Raw genomic sequence first — 18,933 nt, forward strand, 5'->3', positions numbered from 1 at the left:
AGCTGGTGGCTGAAAAGAGAGTTAACATACAAAGCCAAACAAATTGTTGAAGAATCTATTTATTTATTTTTGATAGACGATGAGAGAGGGGCCAGGTGGTAGCACACCTGGTTGAGTGCACATAACACCATGTGCAAGGACCTGGGGTGAAGCTTCCAGACCCCATGTGCAGAGAGGAAGCTTCACAAGTGTTGAAGCAGGTCTGCAGGTATCTCTCTCTCTTCATCTCTATCTCCCCTCTTCCCTCTTGATTTATGGCTCTGTCCAATAAATAAAGATATAAATAAAAATAAAAAATATTGGGAAAAAAAAAGATGAGAGAGAGGTAAAGAGAAGTAGAAGAGAGAAACTGCAGCAACTCTCATGAAACCTCAAGCAGGCATACCCATGTGGTAACCAGGGGCTTGAACCTAGGTCTTTGTGTACCGTAACATGTAAGCCTCCACTGGGTGTCTCAACACTCTTCTTCTTTGACACCCACCCCTTCTTGAAAGCCAGGCCAGTTCAAGACACTCAGTCCCTTTCTCAGTGCCAGAATTCAAAGTGCTCCCAAGGTGTTGCTGGAGGAAGCAGCCCTGTTCCCTAGGCTGTCACTGTGACTGGCTGAGACAGATTTTATCATGGGCATTGCTGTGTAAGCTTGTGTCCAGGAGACCTTATCTCTACCCCATGTGTCCTGGGGATTATCGGCAGGACATACCCCTTGGATAGGGATGGCTGTGTTCAGCAGGCTGGGATCAGGGAATCTGCTCTGTAGGAACTTATCTGTGTTACCCCAAGGTCCCTCCTGGCAGCAGCCCCCCACCCCCCACCCCCCACCCCTGTCTCTCCCCATCCTTGTTCAGGGAGGACTAATCTGCCAGGGGGTGCTCACACATGTGGAGGGGGCCCACCTGACCATTCTCCTAACACTCTTTGTCTGGCTAACCCTCAGCCCTCTGGAATGTGGGGGTGACAAGAAAACAGGCCAGGAGGAGGGAGGGAAAGATGGCACTTTCCTTTTTGTGGCAGAGTGGAGCCCTAGGAGGACTCTGCTGGGGAGGACCACTGGCCCCCAGCTCCCTTGGCTATACAGCCCACAGGGTGTGCTGATAGGACAAGACAGCCCTCCTTGCACTGCTTCCTGCCTGTGGACAGAGAAGAGGGTGGAGAGAGTCAGCTGGTGTGGACTGCTGTGGTATAGACTGCTCTGGCCATTTAACCATGCTGGGGAAAAAGAGGTAGGGGAGCTGGGAGGTCCCCCAAAAGGGTTGTTTAAGGAAAACCTCTTTAGTATAGTGAAGTCCAGTCCCAGTCACTGGGATCAGTGACCCCAAAGATACCCCCTGAGCCTGGGGGAGAGCAGGGGAGTGCTGATTTATGGTCTTCCTGGGGGTGGGAGTTATGGCTGCTAAGGCCTTGCTCCCTCCCTCCCTCCCTCCCTTCTCCTCCTCCTCCTTCACCGCCTCCTCCCTGTTGGGGGTCCTCCAGGCTGGGGTGGGGTGCTTCTCAGCTGGTTTCCAGATGGGGCCCTGGAAGTAGTGCTGGGGGTGGGCGGTCAGATACCCCTGCCATCAGCAGTTCAGCCACAGCCACCTTTGTGTCTCTTCAGTTGTCTCTCCATCTCTCTCCCTGCCCCCCCCCCACTTTGTCAGGGCCGCCTGAGTGGGTGGGGGCAGGAGCTGGTGATTTATCACCAGCTGCCTGTCTTCCATCGGAAACGCTGGGGGTGGGCGCAGACTTGTAGTGAGCTATGGGCCCCCAGGGCCCCCGCCACCCACCCCAATGTTGTTCCTCTGTCTGGGCAGCCTCCAAGGAGGCCCAGGCCGTGGGGGCCTCCAGGCCTTCCCAGGCCTGGCCCCTGAGGGCTCTGCTCGCTTCTCCCTCCCCAGCTGGATGAGTCTTAGGGCAACCTGCCCCCTTCCCAAGATGATTGGGAAGTGGTATCAGAGCCTCCCTTCCACTCCTCCCCACATCCTCCCCCCTCCGCATAGGGGTTGGAGGGTGGGGGGAGTCCACATTCAGGGCTAGATGCACACAGCAGGGGCTCAATAAGTGTTTTCGGAGCAAAGCTGTGGCTGCTGGGTGGAGGGCGCACCTGGGCTGACCCCCCCCCCACCCCTGTCAGGCGGAAGTGCTCCCTTATCTTCGAGGTTGACGGGCTGTCAGCGATCTGCGGGGTGGGGGGGTAGGGGGTGGAGGAGGGGCGAGTTTCCCCTACCCATCTGTCAACGCCCACTGGGCACACCCCCTCCGACCCGCATAGAGGGGTGCGACCAGCCAGGCCCTCTGGCGATCTACCTCCCCCAAAATTGCAATGAGCACCTGGTCATCCCCCCTACTGAACACACACACGCACACGCACACGCACATTCTGCGGCCCCTATTTCTCTACATACCCAGCACCCGCCTCTGCCGGCCATCACTATGCAGGGACTTTCCGCGGACCGGGAGCGCCCTCTGGTGCCCGAGTGGATCCCAAACAGGGTCAGGGAAGTTGGCATGAGGGGCAGCAGCCTCCAACCCACAGGCCAGACACCCAACAGGAGGTGTCTGCCAGTCGCCCTCAGGGAAGAGTATCAGCCTCTTGCCACCTGGCTTCACCCGGATCACTGCAGGATAGAGTCCTGCAGAGACAAGAGGCTCTCTCTCAGGACATGCTTGCGTTGATGGTGTGGGTGGTGGGGGCAGAGGGGATTAACTAGTAAGGGAAGGCTCACAGCAGGAAGTGTCCACTCCAGAGGGTCCAAGGTAGGGCACAGTGCACCAAGGGCCTTGAGCTAAGGTCCAGGGGGCCTAGAAAGGCTGGTTGGATAGAGATATCTATCCAAGAGATATCTATCCTATGCTGCAAGGCATAGGGCCCTGAAACAGGAAGCCTGGGTGTGTGTATGTGTGTGTAAGGTGGGGGCAAGGTAGGTTCCTCAGAGGACCTGGCTGGTTCCACTTGGAAGGAGTAAGAGGTCTCAGAGGGAACTGTCCTGATGGAGATATGCTGGGGGAGGGATAGAGCAGGCCCCTCAGCTGGGGGGGGGGGGAAGCACTGCACACTTGCTGTCTCCCTGCAGGGCCATTCAGGGGCGCTGAACTGGGACCAGCCACTTCCCCACACTTTGTGGAGGCGAACGCCCCAGGGTGAGTGCATGGAGAGGGTCAGCTCAGGGTCAGGTGTTGGGCTTGAGAGCTCCCAGGAATCTGGAGAAGGTGGTCAGGCTGGCATCCTCCTGTGGTACCTGGGCAGCAGCTGGTCTAACTCAAGCAGGAGGAGAGGAATCCCCTGAGGAAACATGAGGTCCAGCTACCTCATCTATCAGGGAGGTCTCCTTCCTTGGGTTTGACCACGGATGCTGTGGCTTCTTCCCTCCATCAGAGAAGCTTCAGCTGCATCTGAGGCTCCTGCCCCTTAGACATCTGTGTCCTCCTGCTCAACCAGACACTGGCCTGGGACCCTCAATTTGTGGGCAGTGAACAGTGGACCTGGGCTTCTACTAGCCACACTCCACAGCCCAAGGGGGCCTCCCTCTCTTAACTGAGGGTCATTGAAGAAACTCCCCCTACCTCTGGACATTTTTTCTTGGATCCTGCATTTGCCACCTAAAATCTTTAATGAAGAGGGTTGCAAAGAGAGGGAGGACTTTAGGAGCTTAGTCTCAGTTCTGATGCATTGAAGCCACAGATAAAATTTTGGGTTCCACTGTGGAGACCCTCTCTAGGAAATGGCTTCATCCTCTAGAAGTTTCAGGGGTTGATTGCTACCTTTCTGTGATAGTGACTATTACCACATACCCCACCCACCAGGGCCACTAAGAGCACTATGCCACCCCCCTAGGGAGGGCAGGGTGGCAGTTCTTTTGTACAAAAGCTGTCACCATCCTGGATGTGGTGATGAGGCCGGATGGATGGCTGGACAGTCAGTCACAGCCCATAATGAGCCGGATGCCCCACACCTGCCCACAAAAGAGGGGGTGGCTCCTGCCTCACGTCTGACCGACAGCCCTGAGATAGCATCAGTCCCACCGGAGGGCCATCCGTCTTGCCCTACAAAGGCCAAGACAAAGGCAGTGTCAGAGGCAGCCTCCCGACCCGGTCAGTGGGGGCCCGGAGCCTTCCTGTGCCAGGCCGCCCAGGTCCGGGCCTGAGGCTTCTTGGCAGGATCCTGTTTGCATTCCGTGGAGGGCAGCCACCATTGGACACAAGACCAGACAGGTGTGTGTGTGTGTGTGTGTGTCACACGTCACACCCAGGGTCAAAGCGGGACCCCAGGAGTGAGGAAGGGGAGGGATCCTCATAGCTGTCAGCCTGCACTACACTGGGTCCCCCATGAGGGCTGTTTAGACCTGGGGTGCTCAGGCTCCATTCAGGGCTTCAGTGGAGAAGGGCAACAGCTGGAAATCCCAAGAGGCCCCTGCTGATTTGGGATGTCAGAGGTGTCTTTACTTTGTAAGCAGCAGCCAGGTGGAGGATATAATCTCACAGGCCCTGCAGTCCCCCCCCCCCCCACCAACTGCAGTGTCCCCACCTGGCCTGGGTGAGCCCTGTCCTGTGTGCCCTGGGGGCATGTCAGGCTGAGCTCGGCATCCCAACATCCCTGATGCCTTGCAGCTAGGTTCCACTACTGGGGAAACCTCATGCTTAGAACCTTCCTCAGAATCACCTGGGGACCCTCACTGACTCCCAGGAGCTGCCCCCTGCTGAGCTCACAGCTCCTCCTCGCCCCCACAGTGTCCTGTTGGCACTCAGTGTCCTCACTCCCCATAACACCGTTCCCAATGTCTTCACATTTTCTTGTTGTCTCCACTGCACCATATTCTCTGCCTCAGTGTCCACCGAGCGAGCCCCCACTGTCCTCATCACCCTACAGTGTGGTCGCTGTCTGAGTGCTCCTAGCTTCCTGCCCGGCCTTCCCTGAGTCTGGGCATGTGATGCGTCCCCTGGAACAGTGTCTTAAGAGTCTTCTGGGGGCTGGGGAAGGGAAATTTCCAAGTCACGCGGTGCAGAGACCGGTCAGGTGAGGAGAAGGGGCTTTATTCCGCACTCAAGTTTGGGGAAGGAAGCTGGGAGGTGGGCAAGGGACTGGAGACTCTGAAGGGTCTCGGCACGGGTTCACCCCCGTACCTGCCCAAGTGTGCAGGGCATGGGGCTCGCTGCCTCCAGAAGCTGCCAGAGCCTGCAGCAGACTGACAAGAGTGGCCTGGAAGGGGCCCAGGCTAGGGCGGGGGTGGGTGGGTGTGGGTGGGCTTCTCGACCCCGGTCACTTCGCTCAGCGCCAGTCCGCCTATCTAAAACTCGCTGGTTCTCGCCTACTCGGCCAGCAGCGGGGCGGTAAGCGAGGGCCGGTGCCTGGCGCGGGCGCGCAGCCTGCGGAGGCGGCCCAGCAGCAGCGCCAGCAGCAGCGCGTGCAGAAGCCCGAGCGCCAGCAGGACGAGCTGCGCCGCCAGCGCCCCCCAACAGAGGGCGCCCGGGCCGCAGGCGGCGCGCAGCTCTTCCTCGCCCAGGTAGGGCAGCCGGCGGCCGCGCAGGGCGGGGGGCGCGGCGCAGCGCAGGTCGCGGTAGGGTGCGCGTTCGGGCCGGCCGGCCAGCCAGGCGCGCAAGGGCAGCAGGCCGCAGTCGCAGCGCCACGGGTTCGCGCTCAGGTGCGCGGCCCGCAGCTCCGGCAGCGCGTCCAGCAGCCCGGGCGGCAGCGCCGTCAGGTTATTCCCGGTCAGCACCAGCTCCGTCGTGTCTGGAGGGAAGTGGTGCGGCAGCGTGGCCTCCGTCAGCCCGCGGCGCCCGCAGTCCACGCGTGTCCCCGCGCAGGCACAGGGCGCGGGGCAGGCCGGGCGGCCGGGGGGCGCCAGCAGCAGGAGCGACAGGAGCAGGAGCCCGGGGCTCAGCGCCTCGCTAGGCCCTGCAAGGAAGGGCACAGCCTTGAGCCCAGGGGCCAGACACTTCCTACCCCGACCACCCACGAGACGTTAGACCTCCGTCAAAAGCCTGGGAGTGTCCCCCCACCCACTGGACCCCAGACTCACCGGAGCCCATGGCGAGAGAGTGGCCGCAGGGCTTGCTCTGCAATGGGAGGTGTGGGCTGGGCAAGGCGCCCACCCCTGCCAGGCCCCAACCACAACGACCACAGCTCAGCCGCCAGGCCAGAAATAGCCCTGAGGTCCCACGGAGGGGCCCTGCAGCCCTAGATAGGGCGCAATCCACTGGGCCGCCTGCTGCCAGCGCTTCCGCCACCTCAAGCTGCCAGGGGCCCATGGAGACACCCACTGCCACTGTCACCAACACTGTTCTCCTGTCACCAGGACAGGAGTCGGCACAGACAGACTGAACCCAAGTAGAGAGTGCGGTTTAGGGGAGAGATCATGCATGTGGTGGATGGATGGGGAGGGAAGGGTTCATGAGCCCTGCTTGTACTGTTTAGAAGAAGAGCTCTAGGAAGGGTCTCCAGGGACAGGTAAAGACCTACAGTGTAGGTTATTATTATTTTTTTGGGGTGGGGAAGGGAGTTTGCAGGGCATTATCCATGGCCCATAGCTCCTGGAGTGGTCACCATGGGGCCTGGGCATGGGGGAGCCTGGGCAATCTAGTCCCTGGAACTCCATGTGCATAGCCCTCTGGCCTTGGGTCTGGAGGAATCCTAACTGCTTCCTAGGCCAAGCTGTCTGTGGAGCTTCTTGGTGAGGGGTGAGTAGGTAAGGGAGGATCCAGCACAAAATGAGGGCTCACAGAAGTGACCCCAGGGTGGGGGGTGGGGTGCAGGCACACGAGGGTTCCCCAGTCTGCTCTGCAGTACTGGGTAGGAGAATGGGCCTGGGACTCTGGGGGTTGATGGGAGCATGGGGGGAATCCACTTCCCTATCCTGTCTTGGATTACCTGTCCACCTGAACAGGGCCTGGAGACTGAGTGCTGTGACCATCTGGGGAGGAGGGGAATCTCAAAAGTCACAGCCCAAATTTAAATTCCCCTGAAGGCCAGAGGGGACCTGTTGTGAGGGGGGGGGAGTTGTTATCCAGGTCTCTTGGAAGAAGAAATGATGGGAGGGCTTGATGCTAAGAATAAATTAGGGTTGGGCTGGGGGAATGATGGCCTCTCATCTGCGGGTCAGGCCAGGAACAGTCTAGATCTGGGCCACTCTGGGACTGGGGTCATGTCCAAGATAATCAGAGATCCAGATGAATCCAGGGTGGAGGCCAGAACCAGTTGGGGTTTGAGAGTGGGAGGGATCAGCCCCGGGGACTGGCAGTGTATCTGTGGCCCCATGGGCTGGGGGTGGTGGTCACTGGTCCTGCATTTGTTGCTTCATCTTCTGCAGCATCTCCTGCATGCGCCTCAGCTGGTAGGGTGGGGTGGAATGAGAGTGGTGGTGAGGCAGAGTGAGAAGTGAAATGGGGGAAGCCCCCGCCCCCCCCCCCTTCAGTCCCTGTTCCTTTCCCATCACTTCACCAACCTCCTCATCCTTCATCCTGATGAGCTTTTCCGTCTCGGCGTCAGGCGTGGGGAGTGGCAAGATAGGGATGGGGCTCTCCATGCGGCTGTCCTGGGTCAGCTTGCTGTGGGGTGGGTGAGACAGACAGAGTGGCTGGAAGATGTGAGCAACCCTGTCACTGAGGTCCAGCACCTCTGGGTCGCCTGTGACGGGGGTTGGGGAGGTTGAGCTGAGGGTTAGGCCTGGGCATACGGCTGGGAGAGGCGGTGGCCCTGGTCAGAGCTGGGGGTAGCACACCTGGTCATCTGCTGGATGCAGTGCGCCCGGTAGTTCTCGTAGTGCACGTCGCAGGTCACATCCTTGAGGTCGTGCATGTGGGTGCGGATCAGCATGTTGCGCAGCTTTACGAAGTCGCAGTGTGCTTGGTTCTCCACTGTGGGGCAGGAGCGAGCACTGGGTGGGTTACTGGCTCAGAGTAGCCTTCACGCTCCCACCACCCGCCCCGCCCCCGCCGCCACCTGCCCCTGCCTGGACTCACCCTCCACGATCCCCCAGGGGTACAGTCGCCCCCGGACGCGCTGCCCCTTGGCCTCCACCACCGTGTTGCTGCCGATGACAGCGAAGGGTGCACTCTCCTGGGGAGGAGTGGATGCAAGGGCACATGCCAAGTGTGTGTGTGTGTGTGTGTGTGTGTGTGTGTGTGTGGTGGGGGGGGTCACTCAGTGATTGGCCCCTCCTCCTCCCCCCAGTGTCTCCCCAACAAGATACTGGTGTCACTCCTACTGCACACTTTACCCCCTGAGCCTTTGCCAGGTCGTGCTCTCCCCTTCAGTGCCGCTCCCCTGCCTCCTGCTACAAGGTCTATACGAACTGGTCTCCAACTTCACCCTGAAGGTGCAAGTTCACCTTCAGTTCCCGGTCCTGCTGCTTGAAGTCCTCGTCTTCATCCGAGTCACACTCAGGGAACTGGTACACGTGGATCCCGAACTTGTCAATTTCCTCTCGGATCTGCAGAATGAGAACTCAGGTCAGGTTTAGGGCTGGCCAGATCACCTGGGGTTAGCACTCCTGGATCTGACAGCCAAAGCCCCGGGCCCCTCTGCCATAGCAGGCTCACCCGCTCCTTCAGCTTCCGGATCTCTCCTGGGACAAGACAGTCGGCCTTGGCGATGAGTGGCACAATGTTCACCTTCTCATGCAGGGCCTTCATAAAGCCCACATCCACAGGCCGCAGCCTGCAGAGAGTAACCAGGGTGGTGGGGGTACATGGGGGACACTGACAGCACAGGAGAGGGTGGGGCTGGTAGTAGGGTTTCAGTGACAGAAGATGTAGGGGTATGTGCAGCTGGGCAGTGTCTCCACCTGGCCAGGACAGCCACTCACCCGTGACCAAAGGGGGAGATGAAGTACAGGCAGCAGTGCACACGGTTATCTTGGATGTTCTTACGGTTGAGACCACTTTCGTCACGGAAATACTGCTCAAACTGCTGGTCCACGTAGTCAGTGATGGGCTTCCAGCTGTGGACAGAGAGCACTTGGGGCCAGGCTGCAGGGGTAGGCCGGCACCCCAACAGGGCAGGGCTGAGTCAGGCCAGGCCAGGCAGGCAACTGTGTCCCCCCCCCAGGCGAGCCACTGTTACCACTCAGAGTTGTTGACAGCATCCCCAAATCCTGGGGTGTCCACAATGGTCAGCTTCAGCTTGACTCCCTTCTCCTCGATGTCCACCGTGTGCTTCAGGATCTCCACTGTCTGGCTAATACGCTCTGTGGGGGGGGAGAAGAGGGGAGGGCAGGGAGGCAATCTTTGGAGGGGCCTCTCTGACCATGAACCCCACCCCCAGACAATCAAGAGTTGTCTATGCTTGAGATCTGAGCCACTATCTGAACTCAGAACAGAAGCCTTGTGTAACGGGAGAGAGAAGCAGGGGTGAGAGCAGTCTTGGAGGGGTCACATGGCAAGGGGTGGCCCACTCACCCTCAGCACTTAGCAGTTTTCGGTCCTTGTACAGGTCGGTCAGGAAAAGGCTGTGGACCAGGGTGGACTTCCCTAGGCCTGACTCACCTGTTCACGGATACAGCAGGGAGTCTGGTTAGGACCCAGAGCCTGGTGGACAGTGGCCCCAGCACCCTACCTGGGAGTTTGGTTCACTCACCCGCCACCATGAGTGTGAAATCAAAGCCCTTCTTCACAGACTTCCGGTGCACCTGGTTGGGCAGTGTGGCAAAGCCCACGTACTGCTTGTCGATATCCTGGGGGGTGGGGATGGGGGTGGGGCCAGGTCAGGGCCACACTGGGGTCCCCAGGCAGCCCTGAGCCCTGTCATCCAGGCACAGGCATAAAGGCAGCAAGAGGGCAGAGTCCTAGAGGTGACTCAGCGGTGGAGACGGAGGAGAGCCTGTGAAGGTGCCCCTGCCCCAGCCTCAGTGAGGGAGTTTGCAGGGACAAGAGCCTTATCCATGAGTTGTGGGAGGGAAGTCAGACACAGCAGGCAGGGGGGTACAATGGTGTCCTCCCTGGGTTGATAGGCAGAGGGCTTCAGGATCAAGGCCCCTGAGACACACCCAGGCCTTCCATAGGAAGAGAAGCCCCCAGGCCTCAGTACTCACCCCTCCAGAGTGTACCAGAGGGTGGGAGGCCGGGTCTGGCCCAGATCCAGCTGCGGGGGTGGCAGGCTCAGGCAGCCGAACGGGTGGCTATTTATAGACAGCTGCACCCAGCCTCCCCCCGCCCTGGGGGTCTGGGTGGCCCCACCCAGTGGCCCCTGACCCTGCAGGCCCTGTCACATCCCGGGGCCTAGGGAGGCCCAGGGAGGCGCCGGCACCCTGACCCACATCCCACTCCCCTCCCCACACACCTTGAGCCGCCTCTGGGCCTGGGTCCGTGGCGACAGCAGCTGTTCCACCAGGCGATCCTGGGGTGCTGCCAGCGAATTCATCGCGGCAGTCCCCAAGACAAACTCGCCCCACCCCAACCCCCCAAATAGGGTCACTGTCCAGCCGGGGCCAGGCGTCTGCCAGGGACCCCCCACCTGCACCCCCTCACTGCTACTGCCTCTCAGGCTTGTTCTCGGCCCCGTTTGCAGAACTCAGCAACTGGGGCGCGGGGGGGGGGGGTGGTCGCCGCCCAGCCGGGGTACCGCAGGCCCCGGAGGCAGTGCCAGCCATCCCCGCACGCCGCCTGTTCCTACCAAGCAGGTGGAGCACCACCGGCCTGCGGCCACCTGGAGCCCCGCTCCCGCACGCGAACGGAGGCGGCGCTCTGGCCCCGGCCGCCCCGCCCCGCGCGCGCCGTCGCCGGGAGACGGTCGCCTGGAAATTGGGCCGCGGGCGGAGCCACCGGGAAGCCACGGCTGCTGAGGGAGGGCCGTGCACAGGGGCGGGGGCAGGACGTGGCGCGTGCACAGGGGCCCCGCTGTGCACTCCGCGACCTCAGTCCGGGGGTCTGGGCACCCAGGTGTTGGGGTGCGGGGGTGCCCCGCGCGCCTGTGGCAGGACCGGGGCCCGGGACACACGGGCTGTGCGCGTCCCTCTCCCCAGAGGTGCGGCGCGGCTTCCGTCCGCCAGAGGGCACCCGAGGACGCCACCCCCGGACCCACGAGCAACCACGCGGGGACCAGCCCTGCTCTCCTCATAGGCCTCTGTCCCTAAACCTCTTGGCGGTGGCAGGGCGCCCTTCAACTACCCACGTACACTGACAGCCCTTCCTGCACGGTTCATCCCTCCCCAACCCCCTTGGGACTAACCTACCCATCACTGTGTATGTATGGATTTTGGGAGGAAGGGGTTCATTAATATTAATGACCAGAAGGGATGCATTGGATCGACCTTCACGTGGTGCATCCCGTGAGTACCCATTCATTGGGGGAAACTGACGATCCTTCCTAGCCGACTGAATCCACATGGATCCCAGTCATTTTCAAAGCCAGCAACAAGCAGCTCCTGACAGCTTTCAACCTGACGCTGTTGACTGGCTACGGAAGAAGGGCAAACGCTAGAAGAAGAAGAATGACCAGAAACGTGGGGAGCAGGGCCAAGCCAGGTCAGTGTCCACCATCTCAGACAAGCAGAGTCTTTATCTGTCTAGACCGCCCCTCTCAGGCCCTTGGGGGGAGTATAAGACACATGCCCCACCCCCCAATCTAGAAGCTGCTACAGCCAATGTATAACTAACTACAAAAGCACTCCTGCCCTCCCAAATGTGAGGTAACCACTGCCCTGGATGCTGTGGCAGTAGGACCCACTCCCAAGCAGTACTCCTTCCCACTGGCTTTCAGCCTGTGCTGACCCACAGGACTGGACAGCTGCACCCAGCTTAGCTCTCACCCCATGTGGCCACCCCAGGAACTCCTGGGATCTATTTCATTAACTGCCCATTCCTTCGTCACCCATCCCCCACCCCCCTTGGGGTCCCCACCAAAATCTGAACGAGCCAGTGCTGTTAGGAGGTGTATATGTGTGTGTGTGGGGGGTGTCCTGAGGTGGGGGATGGGGGAGGGTAGAGTTACAGACCAGTGCTGGGACAAGAAGAAACAGACTCTTCAGGGACTGTGCCCAGGGACTCGAGGCCCCCAGTCCACCCCACCCAAGTCCTCCTTTCTTGGCTCCCCTGGCTAAGAGGCCCCTATCCCCTGCCTAGGCTTGGTTGTTTCTGTGGGGCCTGAAGGCAGCTGGCACCTGGGGAAGAGGGTGGGCCCACAGCTGGGAAAAGGAGAGCCTTTCATTCCAGGGGAGAGTGTGGCGTGGGGGGGGGGGGGGGCTGAGCCACAGGGGCTTCCCAGCCTGTCTCTGGGCCTTTTCTGGGAGAAGGCTTCCTCACAGGCCCCAGCCCTGTGACTGACCTACAAGAAGGCTTTGGGGGTGTCCCACCCAAACTCTACCAGAGGGCTCACTTAAGACACAGTCCCTCAGCCTACCACTAGCCTGACAAGCTGGCAGCTCAGAGAAGATGGAATGGGGCTTGAGTCTCAGGACTCACAGGGATCCTAGCACCACAGCCTGTGACCCAAGGGTGCTTGTTGCTGCTGGACTGGCTTAAATTTTCCCAGGAGGGCCAGGCCTAGAAAGCAAGATTTGCTCCCAGCTAGTACCACACCAGGCAGGGATTATGGATCCTTGGGGGGGGGGGGTGGCAATACCAAGGAAAAGGCTCTGCACCCCTTTCTCTGGCCTCTGAGGCAAAACAAATACTCCCCTGGGCTTCCTGTGGCACAAACACAGCTGCGCCCACCTCCTCCTGGTGTCTGAGAGACTCTCGAGGCATTTCCATTCTTAGAATCAAGCGAATCAGTTCTGGAAGCAGCCGCCAGGGCCAATGGAGTCCACATCACTGCCCCGGAGAGGGGCATAGATTGGAGGCGGGGGCTTCCCACTTCCTTTCACAGAATAGGCTGAGGCTCAATTGTACCAATAATGGTGACAATAAAGCTTCTCTATGCTTCAGACTCCACCCCCCTACCCCAAGGACCCAAAGGAAACTCACCCCCAAAGACTGGCTCCTAGGCCCTGTTCCTGGGCCTCCACCCACCCCACCTGGATTACGCCCTCTCCCTCTGGCCTTAGGGGCAGGACGTGGGTGAGGCTGGTTCCCGGTACACTACACCTAGTCCTGAGGAGCACACCTTGACAGGAGGGGGTTCTGCGGTGCTGATGTGTAGTATCTGCTTGGCCTGGGAGAAGCCAGGAGGACTGTTTCCCCTCTCTTCCCCTCTCCTTCAAACAAAGGCTTCTGCAGTCTAGCATCCTCGAATCCCAGGCATTGTCTGACCCACTGCTATGGGGAGGCAGCTCCCAGCCCAGGCTCCCTGGGGAGTCCCTTGCCCGCAGAGGGAGGCTGATAGCCCCTCCTCAGAGTCCTCCCTGTCCCAGGGTGGGGCATGGTCTGCCAGAAGCCTGGCCAGGCAGCCAGTGGCTCCAGGACCCCATCTCATCTGCCAGGAGGGTCCTGACTCATCTGCTGCACCATTGCTAGTTGAGGGCTCCACCCAGCTTCCACCCTGTGTGTGAATTCCCACCAACATGCATGTGCCCCCAGCCCACCTGGTTACCTCCCCATCCTCCTGCCTCTCTGACCCGCCCCCCCCCCCCCAAGCTAGATGTTCTGGGAGCTGCCCAGGCTGGTCTCTTGTCAAACCCTTCAGTCCCCCGGACTGGTGACCAGGGCAGCCCCCTTTTGAGACCACGAGTGTATCTGAACCCACTCTCCTGGAAGAAAGACCCGGGCTGGCCACTGAGATGACTCAGACAGGCCCCACCACTCTCTGCGCGGGGAGGAGGCCTGACCACAGGGCGGCTCGCTCACACCCCAGTGGAAGGAAGAGAGGGTGCAACATGCAGAGGGCGAGGTGGCCAGCCGCTCCGGACTGGGCTGCTGTGTGTGTGTGTGTGTGTGTGGGGGACCCTGCTGGTTGGGGAGGGGTCACAGAGACCTCCTCCTGCAGCCCCAGACCTGCTGTGACCATGGTCTCATTTGGGACCCCCATGAGGTGGCCCATAGACCAGGTCACTGGGAGCAGATGCGGGTGCTGGACTGGCAAGACAGGGGCTCCGCGCCATCGCCCCTGGGCGGGGCGGGGTGCCCAGGGGGGTCAGGCATTCCTCTCCCCATTCCTGAAGCCTCAGGCAAGCGGCCCCGCCGACCACCAGTTATTGCCACCGGGCGGGGGCGCGGTCGCTGAAGCCACAAAGGGTGACAAGCGACCGACCAACAGATAGACGGGAGGAGGGGGGTGGCGGGGAGAGAATGCGCGCGCGTACCTGCTTATCCTCTGCGGGGTCCGTGTGAGGTCATGGTTCGAGTCCGGGAGGGCCAGGGCCGGCGGACGGGGAGAAACGGAGAGACACGGTGAGAGGCGGGCGGGAGGGCTGGCTGCGGGGACAAAGGCGCGGGGCGCGGGCGCGGGCGCGGGCTCACCTGGGGTCGCCAGCTTGCTCTTGTAGCGCAGGCCTGTGCTCATGGTGGCCGCCGGAGGGGGACGTGCAGCGGGAGCGCGGGCGGGCGGGGCGCTGCGAGAGCGGCGGAGGCCGAGGCCCGGCTGCGAGGTGAGCCGCCCCTCCGCGCCGCCCGCCCCGCCCGCCCCGCCCGTCAGCCAATCGGCGGCCGCCGCGCCCACGCGCGACCCGGTGCGGCCGGCGGGGGCGGGGACCACGGCGCCCCCCTCCCGACCCCTGTCCGCCGCGGGTCGCCACGGGTCACGCCCAGCCTCCTGCTTGCCGCTCCCAGCCGCGACCCCTGTCCCTATCCGTGCCCAGGGGCCCGGGCGTCCCCGGTGTAACCCTGCAGTGCTGCCCTCTCATACTTGTCAGCTCTTCCCCCAGGATTGGGGGGCGCTCGGCTGTAAGGAGGGTGACAAAAGTGACAGCCACCATAAACTCACCCTGCTCTGGAAGTCCACGCACTCCAGCAAGCTGAGGAGGAGACCCTGGACACACCACCTCTTTTTTCTTTTCTTTCTTTCTTTATTTAAAAAAATTTTTTTTATTGTTGTTGGATAGGACAGAGAGAAATGGAGAGAGGAGGGGAAGACAGAGAAGGGGAGAGAAAGACAGACACCTGCAGACCTGCTTCATTGCCTGTGAAGTGACACCCCTGCAGGTGGAGAGCCGGGGGCTCGAACCGGGATCCTTTTGCAGGTCCTTGCAATTGCGCCACCTGCGCTTAACCCACTGCACTACCGCCCGACTCCCTCTTTTCTTTATTTTTAATATTTTACTTATTGTATAGACAGACATCAAGAAGGAAGGGGAAAACAGAGGGAGAGAGAGAGACAGAGAGAGACAGAGAGAGACAGAGCGAGAGAGACAGAGATAGACAGACACACCTGCAGCCCTGCTTCACTGCTCATGAGGCTTTCCCCCTGGGGGGCTGGGAGCTTGAAACTGGGACCTTGTGCACTGTAATGTGTGCGCTTAACCAGCTGCGCCACTGCCTCCTCCCTTTTCCTGCGTGTCTCTCTCTTTCTTTCTTTTATTATCTTTATTTATTGGATAATAACAGCCAGAAAGCAAGAGGGTGGGGGAAATAGAGAGGGAGACAGACACCTGCAACACTGCTTCACTACTTGCAAAGCTTTTCCCCTGCAGATGGGGACTGAGGGCTTGAACCCACTGTAGCATGTGTGCTCAACCAGGTGTGTCACCACCTGGCCCCTTTCCTGCAGTTATTTCTGAAGAGTCAGGGAACTAACCTCTGGGACAGGCAGGGCTGGCCCAATCTGAAACCTGAGCTCCCATGCACACAGAAATTTGCTAGCACCCCAAGAAGGATTGCAAGGGGGTACCCCAGCCTCTTGTACTGGAGGGCAGCCAGGGGCACTGTGAACACACTCCCACTTACAGATGGGGAAAAATGAGGTCCCAGATCTTCCGTGAGCACCTCCTGCCCTCTCTGTCACTATTACACTCTCCAGTGTCTTTGACCTGGAGTGTCCAGATGGCACTTGTAGGATCTTCCATCCTCCTGAAAGGTACTGTGGGTCCTGTTTAGTCACAGTTCCCAAGGAAGGAGGTGGTCTGGTGCCCCTCTCCACAGGCAAACTTTCTCCTTCCCCAACCTCCCTGTATCCCCATGGTCTACTGACCAAGGCTATGTGTGTATGTGTGTGTGTGTGTGTGTGTGTGTGTGTGAGTGTGTGTGTGGAGAGGGGAATCCTTCACCTCTATATCACTGATCTCTAGCTCAGAGTTGTTTATGCACTAAGAGAAAAGATTACATAAGCAACACTGTTGATCAGCCAAAGTCTGTGGCCAAAGCCCGTTTTCTGCTCTGTGGGGAACTTCTCCCAGGTCTAGAGCTGAGACGAGGGTGGGGACCCTGCTGCGCTCCAACCCCTCCCTCATTCAAGCCGAAGGACCTGACACAGTTGGAACTCATAAGTTTTCATATCTCTCCAATGGTACAGGACACCTCCTTAGGACCTGGATCTGTGGATCTATACCTCATAATAAAAGACATTAAGGTGTTTTTTTTTTTGTTGTTGTTGCTGTTTTTGTAGTGAAACATGGCTCTTCACGCCAGCTGAAATACTTGTATGTGAGTTCCAGGATGGTTTTGCCACTGAGTTTTTAAAGTCTTCAAGTTTCAAAGCCTTAGGAATTTGGGATTGTGGATAAAAGAACTGGGTGGGAGATTCTAAAAGTGTCAGGCAGGACTTCTGAGCCTTCCTGGTCCCTTAGGGGTTCAGTGGGAACCCCATCTTGGACCTGGGGCTTTGGAAAATGGTTCAGCTGGTCAGTGAAACATGATGCTTAGCTACTGAGCTTTTACTAAGTGATTGTGGAGACAAAGCAGGAGAGACAGGAACCTTTTTTCACCAAGGCAGACATGTCCCCTGAAAAGGACCCTGGCACTACAGTCTACCTTAGGACTCAGGTAGCCCTGGGTCAGGTTGTTTGAAATTGGCTTTGAGAGGAGTGAACTGTAGGTGGAGGGCACACTTTGGATTTAGGTGTGAGATATATGTGTGGCAGAACCATGGAATTTTAAAATGATTCTGGAGGCAGAGACAAAAAGGGACTATGGTTTGGGAGGTGGCACAGTGGATAAGATGTTGGACTTTCAAGCATGAGGCCCCAAGTTCAATCCCAGCAGCATATGTATCAGAGTGGTATCTGGTTCCTTCTCTCTCTTTCTCTCTCTCCCTTCTAGTCTCTCTTACTAGTTAATAAATACATTTGAAAAAACTTAAAAAAGAAAGGTGAGATAACATCATGATTACGTAAAAAGATTTTCATGCCTAAGGCTCCAAAGTCTCAGGTTCAATTCCCAGCACACCATAAACCAGAGATGAGCAGTGCTCTGGTGTGTCTCTCTCTTTCTCTGTATCTTTGTCTCTGTATCTCATTAAAATAAAAAATTTAAATAGACAATCTTTATTACTTAAGTGGGGTATTTTTTTAATCTAGGTAAATGCACCCTACAAGATCACATCTATAAATACAGTTGGATTAGAACCAGCATTGTTGGTCTGGGAAGTCCATGTAAAGAGGAGTAGAGGAGTTGAGCGGTAGTGCAGCGGGCTAAGCGCAGGTGGTGCAAAGCAGAAGGACCGGCATAAGGATTCCAGTTCAAGCCCCCGGCTCCCCACTTGCAGGGAGTTTGCTTCACAGGTGGTGAAGCAGGTCTGCAGGTGTCTGTCTTTCTCTCCCCCTCTCTGTCTTCCCCTCCTCTCTCCATTTCTTCTGTCTTATCCAACAACGACGACATCAAAAGGAAATAAACAAATATTTTTTTAAAAAAAGAGTAGAGTCCTTCCTGAGATGATGTGAAGGACAGGCCTGAGTCAGTGTTGGTGAACTGCCTGAGACTGGACAGGAGCTTCTGGCTGGGAAGGAGTGAGGGGAAGCAGGGTCTGCTCCTTGTGCTGGAGCTTTGGTGGACAGGCCTGAATCCAGTCCTAGCCTTCAGACCCACCATAGACACTTGGAACTGCCCCTTGTTTTGTTGGGAGCCCTTCATGGTGGCAGAACCCACCACCTGACAGGGAAAGTATTCACCTGGGCTGTTTCTGAAGTCAGAGAAACAGCCATAGTCCCCAGCCACAGATTCATAGGATGTGCCTCCAGTGCTGCTAGGTGGGGTGGAGAAAGGCCTTTCTCACTTTCTCCAGCAAGGGCTGCCTACCAAGAGCACCAGGGAAAGCTTTCCAAGTCTCCTGTCTGGTAAAGATCACATGTGACATGGGCAGGGGGTGGAGTGGCAGGCTGGGACCTGGACACTCCACTGTGCCTGCTGAGGGGTTGTGGCCTCCTGGGGAGATACAGGCAGAGCAATTGCCTGCTGCCTTAGGGAGTGGTGTAAACTCAACACTCCTGGGTAGAAAAAAACAAAACACAGCTTCGTAATTCATAAGGAAAAGAAGTTAATGAGTGAAAAAGCTACACCCAGAGAAATCTGTTTGACCAATCTTGAGCTACAAATAGCTACTCAGTTCTCAGAAGAAAAACCTCTTTTATTTTAGAAATTCTCCAGGGGCCATATTTAGCTCATGCTGTGTCTCCCTCCCCCTTAGCACAGACGCGTGGGTGTCTGTGATCAAACAGAAGAAGGAAGGGATTGGGGGAGAGAAGACCTTAGTCCAAGCCATGGTGTTGAAGGTGGTGACAGTGGCAGAGGGTGCAGGTGCTGGGTTCAGAGGTAAGATGACTTTTATACAGGTAACATTCAGATGGCTTATGGAATAGGGGCCATTGAAAGCTCCAGGCCATCTATATACCGAGTCAGGTGGGTTAGACCGTGGGCTCAGGGAGAGAGGAACCTGTTGGTTCCTGCCCGAATAAGGGGTCAGACCAGAAGAAACACATGTTCCTTCTCTCTCTGGACAGAGATACTGCCCAGAATACCCCATATCAGCACAGAGTACATTACACCCACTGAAGAGAAACCTTCCTTACAAGTTATAAAGATCTCACCTGCTTTCTGACATCAAACTAACACTGGAACCTAGAAACTCCAACCTTTCAGTCCATGACTCTGGAAGTGATATGGGTGATATGGAAAGTGAGAGGCAGACCTCAACTTCGTTGGAGTCAAGCACCCCTCAAACCA

General features: G+C 58.2%; 2 protein-coding genes across 4 annotated transcripts; both read right to left on the minus strand.

The window, feature by feature from the left end:
- Window positions 1-4,992: 4,992 nt before the first annotated feature.
- Window positions 4,993-6,219, minus strand: GP1BB (glycoprotein Ib platelet subunit beta). The gene is made up of 2 exons (XM_060193544.1): window positions 5,991-6,219; window positions 4,993-5,866 (listed from the first exon to the last, which is right to left on the minus strand). The coding sequence occupies exons 1-2, from the start codon at window positions 6,217-6,219 to the stop codon at window positions 5,280-5,282; spliced, it is 816 nt and encodes a 271-aa protein (XP_060049527.1). The 3' UTR covers window positions 4,993-5,279.
- A 77-nt stretch (window positions 6,220-6,296) lies between these two features.
- SEPTIN5 (septin 5) lies at window positions 6,297-14,462 on the minus strand. Of its 3 annotated transcripts, XM_007533924.3 has the most exons (12): window positions 14,302-14,462; window positions 14,145-14,155; window positions 9,545-9,641; window positions 9,367-9,453; window positions 9,032-9,155; window positions 8,775-8,909; window positions 8,509-8,626; window positions 8,298-8,399; window positions 7,930-8,026; window positions 7,689-7,824; window positions 7,413-7,515; window positions 6,297-7,298 (listed from the first exon to the last, which is right to left on the minus strand). In XM_007533924.3, the coding sequence occupies exons 1-12, from the start codon at window positions 14,342-14,344 to the stop codon at window positions 7,242-7,244; spliced, it is 1,110 nt and encodes a 369-aa protein (XP_007533986.1). In that variant the 5' UTR covers window positions 14,345-14,462; the 3' UTR covers window positions 6,297-7,241. The 3 variants fall into 3 exon arrangements, with proteins under 3 accessions (XP_007533986.1, XP_060049513.1, XP_016048362.1); XM_060193530.1 differs by lacking the exons at window positions 14,145-14,155; window positions 14,302-14,462 and adding an exon at window positions 12,619-13,427; XM_016192876.2 differs by lacking the exons at window positions 14,145-14,155; window positions 14,302-14,462 and adding an exon at window positions 10,247-11,174.
- Window positions 14,463-18,933: the final 4,471 nt, after the last annotated feature.

The sequence above is a fragment of the Erinaceus europaeus genome, chromosome 1 (assembly GCF_950295315.1).
Source record: "Erinaceus europaeus chromosome 1, mEriEur2.1, whole genome shotgun sequence".
Lineage (NCBI taxonomy): Eukaryota > Metazoa > Chordata > Mammalia > Eulipotyphla > Erinaceidae > Erinaceus > Erinaceus europaeus.